This window comes from Aplidium turbinatum, chromosome 16 (assembly GCF_918807975.1).
Source record: "Aplidium turbinatum chromosome 16, kaAplTurb1.1, whole genome shotgun sequence".
Taxonomy (NCBI): Eukaryota; Metazoa; Chordata; class Ascidiacea; order Aplousobranchia; family Polyclinidae; genus Aplidium; species Aplidium turbinatum.
Window position 1 is genome coordinate 17,033,838 of NC_137487.1, and position 10,620 is coordinate 17,044,457.

The 10,620-nt window shown below is 37.0% G+C and overlaps 1 protein-coding gene across 2 annotated transcripts; it reads right to left on the bottom strand.

Annotated features, from left to right (window-relative positions):
• Nucleotides 1-111: 111 nt before the first annotated feature.
• Nucleotides 112-9,025, bottom strand: LOC145785374 (regulator of chromosome condensation-like). Of its 2 annotated transcripts, XM_082597028.1 has the most exons (12): nucleotides 8,834-9,025; nucleotides 8,220-8,306; nucleotides 7,283-7,476; nucleotides 6,660-6,747; nucleotides 6,091-6,194; nucleotides 5,354-5,491; nucleotides 5,002-5,089; nucleotides 4,501-4,536; nucleotides 3,694-3,852; nucleotides 3,141-3,254; nucleotides 2,510-2,662; nucleotides 112-2,006 (listed from the first exon to the last, which is right to left on the bottom strand). In XM_082597028.1, the coding sequence occupies exons 1-12, from the start codon at nucleotides 8,940-8,942 to the stop codon at nucleotides 1,825-1,827; spliced, it is 1,452 nt and encodes a 483-aa protein (XP_082453154.1). In that variant the 5' UTR covers nucleotides 8,943-9,025; the 3' UTR covers nucleotides 112-1,824. The 2 variants fall into 2 exon arrangements, with proteins under 2 accessions (XP_082453154.1, XP_082453155.1); XM_082597029.1 differs by lacking the exon at nucleotides 4,501-4,536.
• Nucleotides 9,026-10,620: the final 1,595 nt, after the last annotated feature.

Below are 10,620 nucleotides of genomic sequence, written 5' to 3' on the forward strand. Positions count from 1 at the left end.
AAATATTGCACGAGTGCCTGAAGATAGAACATGGCAAATCACAGATGAACTCTCCTCATGAAAGCGATAATGATTGCTTGAACCTGGTCATGAACAACACGTGTGTTTATAAAGCCAGATATTTATTGGTAAAAACGGTAAAGTTGGAATGATGAAAAGCGAAAAAAGTCAACCGATCACAAGGCAGTGTCCAAGGTCAGAAAAATTATTGTTGTTTTACATTGATTCAACGTCTGCAAAAAGGAGTAAAGTTGGACACAATAATTCAAACGAGCTGCTCAACCACCCCGGTGACTGGTAGCAGTTTTAGCCTATATTGATTCAACATCGCTTAGCATTGAATCTCATGTCAAAAATGTTTTGTTTGGTTCTAATTTTGAAAACCTGGAAGCAAAATAACTGTCACAAATGGAAAAATGGCGTCGAAACTGGCAGTCTTAACAACATAAGGATAAGGCCTTACAGGGATACACAACCTGTTTCACACAGTGGTAAAAAGTTTGTGCACCCCTGGAATAGATATCCACAAAAATGTTCACATTCCAAACGAAAATGTAGGCAAATAGCAGCCACACAAAATGATTCCAATGAACTGGCGGCATTTACCAATGCACTTCACTACAGCGGAAAGTACATCTTGGTTTGAGTTGATATTCATCCGCAGCTTCTTTCAGCCTATTCGTCCAGGTAGGCACTTTTACGTATTACACTGCCCGAAGAGGTAACCGCAACCATGCGTATCATATATGACATTACTGGTGTTTTAGTCACAACTTTTCTCATAAACTCCATTGTTTGCAGTCACTACGATTCTTCTTGCACTCAGTTCAGTTGCAGAAAAAATAGTATTAGCAGAGGGTAGGAATCGAACCCATGCAATCGAAATTACTACTCCTCTGCCTTAACCATTAGGCAACGTTGGTTGTGGCGATGCATTCAGTTAAATTTCTTTGTATCAAAATCTTTCGATAAAGACGACCAGTTAATCACGTGTTGAGTCATGTCACGCATGATAGCGCTACCAACATCAGCGATGTCGTATGTCACGCATGGTTGCGGTTACCTTTTCGGGCAGTGTAATACGTAAAAGTGTCTACCATTCGTCCAAGCTGAAAATAGTGGGGGAAGAAGATGCTACTTTGGACTGCAGTGCAATAGCCGAGTTTTTGAAGCAGTCATGACTAAAGGTCAGCCTGAGAGTTTACCGTCGAAACGAAGACAGAATTTTCACTTACTTCTCAAAATATCAATTTATTTTTTCAGCTTCAGCATACAGTCACGCCAGCACTTTGGTTTCATGGCCATCACTTTAACAGTCACATTCTAGTTCCATGCAGAAACAGTTAACACGAAGAATTGCCTAAAATACGCACAAGCGATAAAACATCGTACATTACTAAACAAGTGGCCGAACCAAAAATACGACTCGGAAAAATTCAGGACATGTTGAAACAGAGTTATAGAAAAAGATCGTTGTTTGTGGTAGAAAAATATTGACTTTTAATATCCAGTTTTTTAACTTTCCCAAGCAATAAAGTGGTTTAGTTCAAGAAATGACTTGACTTCAAAATGTTGTGTTCAAAACTTATTGGCCAAGAGTGTCAGACGTTTAACACTTTGACCTGAAGATGCGCTACAAGTTTTAAAAACAGAAATAAAATCGGCATTTACCTCCAGTTAAAATTACCATTCGTTCAACGTTTCAAGCCCTAAAGACGTTGAAACGTCGTAAAAATGACAACTTTTGCAGGCTGGTCAAAGCAGGCAATCATCGCCGTTGCGTCATGACGCTATAGCAGCAAAACCACGCGCGGGGATTATTTTTTAAACGTCGTCAGAGTCATTGTCGCTCGCTAGCACCACCGTGTGTTGGCTTCCAGCAGCGACATGGACAACTTTTCGTCCCTCCAAGTTCTTCCCGGACAGTTGCACCGGTGTCCATTCGTCGTCTTCGGTGCCTGTGGTCAGTTGGAGATTGGTGCCGATGCCCCAGCCATAGCCCACGCCTAAAAGTATCTCAGTTATGATCATGGCTTTACGTAAATTCAACCAAGGTTGACGTCGATAAAACGCAAATATACTTCAAGAAAAGGTTGGGTGTTCCTTTCAAAGTAAAATTCAACAAATTGATGGTGGCTTTGAAAGTAAAATTACAAAGCAACAGCTAAGTCAGCAATAAAGTTCCTGTTTTTTACATCAACCAAATGTTTTACTTCGCAGTAATACTCGCTTTTGTTCACAGGCGATAAAAATTTACCATATTTTTGCAAGGAAGTCGCCTTAATTTTAGTTGCACTTACAATAAAATGTCAGACTGGACTAGAGTGTGGGCTAAGCTAGAAATTTGGGCTATCTTCTCAAACAAAGACTTTGAATTTCATAACTTTTTAAAGAAATAAATCCTTTCTTATCGTCGTGGATTGACTCAGATTCAGCTCCGTTTGGAATCAGAATCACAATAAAATTAAGAATCGAAGACTTTGAACAAACTAACATTTTGTGCACTCACCACTTTTACTGACGGCAAACGACACGCATGCACAAGCTGCTATAGAAGAGATACTCGGAAGAGACGTTATTTGAATAGGTTTATTCGCCTGGGTCACATCTTCACCAAGACCCAAACGCCCGTAATCTCCACGACCCATTGCAAAGACACAACCTAAAGTGAATATAATAAATTGAACAAGTGCAAGGTCAGTTAGATAAAGAATTCATACTCGGTGCAAATCGTTTGCACAGCGCTGTGGACAGTAAACGCAAATTCTTTACAAACCTAAAAAGAAATAAATTGCATTGAAATATGTCGTCGTGTTTTTCCATATTTTATGATTCCCCAATTGAAAAATACCAAAATAAATTGTGGAAGCTTATCAGTTGACCAGCAGAGGTTTAAGTATGATATATCGTTCAGAGGTCTAAAGACATGTAATTTACCATTGAAACAACTATTCATGCGCGTTTGAAACCATTTAGTGTTTACCACCTTTCCCCGTTCACTGACGTGCTTAGTATATCGATTGTTGTGACAAGTAGGTACTGCGTTTTTCGCTCCGAATGCGTTTTTTGCTCCGAATGCGTTTTTCGCCCAGGATGCGTTAATGAGAAAAACTAACAAGATATGATTTGAAACATTCAACCTTTGTTATCCAGAACTATGGCGTGGTGCTGGCCCCCTCGTATCTGCTTCACGTTCAGAGCGGACAGGATCGGGGAGAAATTTGGAAGGAAACGATTCTCGGTGTCAGGGAAACCTGCGTAGTGTAACATCCGAGTGAAGCAGAAAAGTCAAATAAAAAACTTTTTCCTTTCGAAATTATGAGTTTCATTCACACGCCGTGGTCTCCGTTGTTTTTATTCAAATTGGCAGAACATTCCAAACGTTTTGCTTCAAAGAGAAGTTTGTTTGCTAAGAATATGCAACTTGATAGTATGATCTTAGGGCTTTCACCTCGAAACCAAATGAGATAACGAAATACAAGCACAATACAGTTGCCGTCGACGAGTCGAAAAAGAATATAACTCTAACGCTTCGTAATATATCAAAGCAAACAACATTTGACTAAAGCTCTAACGTATGAAATAGAATGTTTGTAAAATCATTTTTGCGGAGTTTCAATCTGTATATACAATATTGCACTAATTGCAGAATGTCACAAACTCATTAGAGTCTCCACTTATTGGGGAACTTACCCAATTGCCCATAGTTGTTGAGACCCCAAGCATACACATGGCCATCGGTGGATACCACGTAGGTAGTATAGCCACCGCAGAATACCCGGGATATCGTAACCGATCTTGAACCGCCTCGCATTCTTGGAAACTTTACTTGTCTTGGCACGAGCAAAACGTCTGATGAAAAACAAAAATGTCTTCAATTTAAAGGTCTTTTCATCAAGTATATCTGCCGGATACGACAATTCAAGTTCCCAGACAGCAAAATCCGTCGATTTTACATTGATTCAACGTCTGCAGACGTTGAATCAATTGTAAAATCGAAAAGATTTTAAAATTGAATTGTAAATTTAAAAAAAGTAAATTTAAATTTAAAAAAGAATTTAAAAAATTTAAATTTAAAAAAGTAAATTTAAAAGTAAATTTAAAAGTAAAAGTAAATTTAAAAAAAGTAAATTTAAAAAAGAATTGTAGAGATGAAAAGATTTTCAAATTGATTCAACGTCTGCAGACGTTGAATCAATTTTTTTCGGAATCGTGTCTAAATCGCCGCCAGTGTGAACGCTTTCCTGGCATACGCCTATGTGTCTGCGCCTGCCAGTCGTGCTTTGGCTAAAAACATCTAAGAACAAACTCGCACACAAGCGCACTACTAACTGTGAAAATGCTCTGTTATTATGGAGTCACATGGCAACAAACTGCATCGTAGACTATGACTGACGATTTTTTCAGCTTTTCTCAAGACAATGTATCTTAGAAAACTCATCTTTCTGCAGTTGCTCTTGGACAACATAAATCTGTTATAATTAAACTATGCTGTAATACCTTCACAATTCCCCTGCTCTTCCGTACCTCGTTCGCCTGCAGTGACAAGTACAAACGATATTACAGTAACAAAGAATGCGGCACTAAGTTGTTTTCGAGAAGTGTGCGCCTGACAAGATCTTCAGATAATTTTAACAGCTTCTCACAAGGTTATAGGTTCACATCCTATTGATCCAATGATGCGGTTGATTTCACATTCATTTTTGTTGATTTCATATTCGTTGGTTCATAGCAGGATATAGGAAGATGGCACAAATATACTTTGCCTTTATTTAAATTAAATAGTCAACAAGTTACAGTAACAACCAACATTAGGTCAAGACTTCTGGAACACTGCACGACAAAAGACTTTCGCTTTATAACGGCAACTTACAAATTAAAGAACGTAACGGACGATCTGACGAGAAATGATAGAGATGTCCAATGACATGTTGACAATGACAACTCCACGTAGACGGAAGTTGAACAAATGACAATGCAAGCTAATGTGACATCACTTACTAGTTGTTTTCCTCCTGCCGGAACGGTCGGCAAAGTATCTGGCAACCCTCCCCAATTGTCCCTGTTCGCTGCATCCCATTGTGTAAACCTGGAGGAACAATGAACTATAAAGATCACACACTGCATTGGTGGGTTCAAGCCACATATGTAACCTTGCTAAAAGTGTAACGTCTGGCAATGTTTGCAACAATGTAAAAGAAGTAGCTTTTCTAGCAGGAAAACGAAGTTGCCATAAGTTTTGCAAAATAAAATGAAAAAAGTCTCCACAATCACATGAAAACCAAACAACAAGCAATTAAACGTATTTTGGCATACACTAGTAATAATGACGTACAGTCTGATGACATCTTACCTTCCCACTGATGGAGACCATCGCAATGTGGTCGTTGCCTGATGCAATGCTAATGACGGCTTCGTTCAAAGAGCTGATTTGTGTTGGACATTTGCATACCTCTCCTTCAGTGAAGAGGCCTAGTTTACCGTGACTATCCTGAAAATAGCAGAACTTTGTAAGGACCAGTGCATGATAATGTACCAAACAAAGTGAACAGCGTTTGAGCTGGCAAAATATATTTTTGTTTTGATTTAACATCTACAGACGTTAGATTAATGTAAAAAGACAAAGTCTGTTGTCTGGAGTTTGTCCGAATCATAAAAGTTTTTGGATTTAAAAAATTAAAACTTTGCTAGCATGGTGTTCATATTAACTTCAACTTATAAACGCTAAACGGCTAAGTGTTTAAAAATATATTCAAGTATATATGCCCCTTGGCGCCATGTAACTTCCAAACAAATATCGCAAAGTCAGTTTGAAACGTTTTGAAAAGTTTATTGTAGACATGAATGAGATAGTGCAGACTGGACGGCCTCCTACGCCTCCAGAGCTACGGTCTTTCGCACGCTCTCATTGGATGCACACTGTACGTTTCGCATCCAAACAAAAATAAAATGACCATCCATGTCAAAGATACAGTGTGATGATTGCTTTTCGTATTCTTCTCATGAAACAGAACAGTATAAGCTTGGATCTTTAAATGTTGAATAGAAACATTGAAGAGAAACAATAGAGACAGTTATCGAAAGCCCTACCCTAAAAATTCCCCAAAGATAAACTTTTCCGTCGTTGGTTAGCGCCATTGAGTGGCTGTCTCCAGCTGTCAAACAAACCACTTGGTGGGTCAAGAGAGGGCCAACTGCAAAACACAAATCTAGTTAAAAAGAGGAGAAAAGTCTCGGAATACAGCAGGCAACATTTTTTCAGGCTACCGGTAATGCGACAATGTAAATTGTAATACATACATTGGTTGAACTACAAGTCTAAAAGTTTCTGATGACGCAAGCAATATCCACAATGACAATTTGTAATGATCTCGGGTATGCAATGAAATTGCAAATTTTTCAAAAAATAAATAATTGAACAAATAAAGCGAACTTCTTCGTTTGAGATTCTGGGGCGAAAGGTCTGTTCTTTACCACTCTATGTTAGCGATGTTTTTCGGACTGCACCGAAAAGCTTTCACAAGGCAGTCAGTCTTTTTTGCCTCATCATACCATCGTTTACATTGAAGAAGATGGGATTGAGATGAAACTAATGTTCCATGAGCAACGTTGCCACATTCACTATCTTGAAGTAAGACACAAACAATCTAACTGTTCACCGATTGGTGCCGGAAGACATTCTGGATCTGAGTCCTCATCTGCTTCTCGACCAAGTGCATACTCATCATTGCATCCAAAACTGTACAACTAAAAATAAGAAAACAGAAACATCACAGACAACCGCAACTACGTATTCACAAACCTTGTCGTCAGGCTAACTGATCTTTCAACCAAAGTTAAAGCTGAATAAGCTTCTAAAAATACATTTTAAATTTTCAAATAAATAATACATACACTTTGAATATTTCAAATATCATTACAGTAGTCCCCGCTTACTAAACCCACGGTTAACACACCTGATTAAGCCCCATTTCATTTCGGAATTATTGAGTGCATAGGAATCAAGAAGTGGCAGAGAATTGTTCCCTGCTTCATAGCTCCACGCTCCTAATATAAATCGCAAAATCGTCCGGTCTTGAGTTGGCTCAAGAGAGGACTGCTGCATTTACTGACTTTATTGTATGACTAAATCTTTTAACCAACTTTCATAACAATCGCACAGAAATACCTTTACACAACTATGGTGATAAACTAACATTGCCTTACGGTACCAACAGAACAATCATATATTATACAGTGTACAGTCATAGGCAAATGGTAAAGCATGTTGAAATAATTTTACCTTATTGTCAGTTGTGAGGCAAACAGTATGCATTGCTCCAACTGCAACCTTTGAGATTAAATTATCAGCGAGGTCTTTGACAATTGCGGGCTTCTTTCGTGATAAAATGTCATCACCCAATCCCAGCTGACCCATATCACCTTGACCCAGCGTCATAATCACTCCACTAAGTTCATTCTCAACACCATTAACATCTGGAAAGTGGAATAACACGTACATCTAGGTAAGAATCAGTCACCACATTACGACTACATTCTGCACAATGAACTTTCACTTACACTCTTATTGTCATGTCCGAACAAAAGAATCAAGAAAACTAATAGGCTACTTGCGCAATTTTAAATACAGTTTAAGGTAAAATTCTTAACTTTATTGCTCAGAGATTTTTCATCTGGTTACAATCACATGACTAATTGGATCACTTTGACATCAGTAAGATTATAAAACCTCATTGATATTTAGTTACCAAGTGATTTCCAGCACAAGTTGACTAATTGAAATCCCCAAAAATATATATATATATAGTCTTAAAAAACACCGTGTACTCAATAGATATTTTTAATTGCATCTAGAGAAGAAAAAAATTGAACATAAGTGAAAATAAACATTTTAACAACAGTTCAGTTTATATGCGCCAATACAGTGAATCAAAATAACTAGGTTACCAACTTACAGAACATCAAATAATAAACTTTTAAATGACATTTGAAAAGTTAAGGTTTTGTATTGACACATTATATACCTAGTAAATTATAATATTGCACGATATTATGCAGCTTGCTATATTGGTTACTGACATAAATATATTTTAAACATATATACTTATTCAATAAATATATCAACTTTAAAAATAAATTTATAGCCTTTAATTATAAAAACAAAAAGAACTTTGAACTAGTGCAAAATAGAGATTTATATTTCATTAAATTAAACCTACCAAGACGTGGCTTTTTTGCAACTTCATTATCATTATCAAAATTTGAAGAATCTCTTTTCCGTGATTTCATCTCAGGAGAAAAATTGCCTAAAACAAATAAGTTTAAATAGTAGTCTATAGTTTCTTTAAAATAAATCTTGCCATATATATATATATATATTATAGACCAGCAGCAGTTGACCATTTTAGAAAGTGGCTATATTTACGCGCTGTACATACAGCTGTTCCATGTACCATTTTTTTGATCTACACCACTCTTACTGAGCATGTGCCAGTTTCACATTACTGATCAGACGTCAACCCACAACATCAGGATACATTGCATGGTTTTACAAAATTGCATGTTCATTGCCTAAGCACACACGTCCCTATCCGAATATCACATGCTTGAGTAACTCTGAGGTATAACTTGAAAGGGCATTTATCTTTCCCAGCAAATATAGCCACTTAGAATATCTTAATTAACTTAATAGTTTTAGAATATCTTGTAACGTAACTTAATTTGGTAATTCTCATACAGCACTGTAACCAACAAAGTATGCTATTTAACGTATGTGCTGGAAGCTAATAATATTATCAACTTGTTCACACATTAACAAAAAAAGTTATGATACTTTGATTGGCCACTTGCTCCTTTGTTGGTTCACTGTGTGTGTTGCTTTCTGCTGCCATGTCTTCTTTTTCTGAAGCTTTAGTGGTAGTTTTTCGAGTTTTTTTACGCATAGTCCTTTTCTGACTTAAAGTCCAAATTCACTGACTTGCAAAAGTTAATAGTGTATCAGTATAAGTTATATTTAAAATACTAATTGAATCATCATAGCTGTTTGAAAACAATATATATAATATATACACATTTGCTTTGAAAGAATTTAAACATAAGCTTCAATTTCCTAATTTTTTACAATAAAACACTGTAGGCCTGTCAACCCTCATCAAAACATAGCTTATACAGTACCAGTACCGCATAAAGCGTAACGAAACTGGTGTACAAGTCTACTCCTGGTAAAAAATACCATGACAACAATGTCATAGACAGGAATCGACCAAGACATATGGGTTGAAGTGTGTGAACAGTAAAGCATGGTACCGGTGTAGCAGTCCAAGAGTTACTGCAGGCCAAAAGTTACCAGGGTTGCCAAATAGTTCATTTAAATTTTATATAATTTTGTTTTGAAAAATAATTAAATTTTTAACTCCTTAAAAGGTCAGATTAATAATTATAAGGAATTTGGAATGTTAACTGAAAAGCTTGCATTAGTTTGAGAGCAATGAATTCATTACACTTAGTTAAAACAATTTCCGCTTTTTTATCATTTGCGAAAACGCCGGGCACCCCTGGTAACTTCTGGACTGACAGGAATTTCTAGACTGTAACGCCGCAGAAGCAGTCTAAAAGTTACTGCTATTGTAAGTGGATGTGCTTTTTCGAAATTTGTGTGGGAAAACTTGTAAATGGATTGAAAATTTAGCAGTTAAAACTGTTTTTTAACTGCAATTAAAATTCTGCAGTGTACACTTCACTTGATCAGTAGATTAAACCCTCTGCAAGTATGCAAAAGATCAATCCCAAGGATAAATATTCTCACCACAAAACCATTATTCTTGACTTTAAGTTTCATGCCACGTGTTTTTGATGGGAGTCCAATGGAAATTCATTGGAATCTCAAAGTGTTCAACACTTTCATAAAAGTTAAAGCCTTCCTCGTGTGAGACTGTGATACTTACTGAAGGTTGACGGAGTTTTGACTACCGGTTGGCCTAGCCTACATGTAGCCTAAGTTACTTTATATTTGTTTTAAACGGTAGTTATGATAAACCAGACCAAAAATAGGCTCAGTGCTTCATTCACTAGAAAACTTTGATTTTAACTTTCATGAAATACATAAAATATAGTCAAAGACTGTGTTCGTCAACTACAACTCAAGACAAGCTTACAAGTCAGCCTTCAAATCCAAACTTTGCACGATGTATTAACCCCTGTAGCCTATTAGATGCAATGGTGGATAAGTCTTTAAGTTCAACATGTTTGCAATGTTAAAATCATTTATACAAATCTGCTGCAAGCGTCAAATCTGACAACCCTGTTTAGGTAACTTCTGGACTGGCAGTAACTTTCAGACCGCGTATACGCGGTGCAGAAGTTCCGATAACTTTCAGATCGCAGTAACTCCAGGATCGTTACACCGGATTGTAGGTAAAGTAGTTTGGATGCAACCTAGTTCGTACCATGAACAGTTCGGACCGTCAGTTCGTACCTTGAAAAGATCGAGAAAAAAAATTAAAAAAAGCCGAAGTTGCTGATCGCAGTTTCCGCAATCATTTTAAAATTTTCCCCCTGAAAAGATCGAGAGAAAAAGTAGCTCAAAACCGAAGTCCGCTGATTGCAGTTTCCGCAAACATT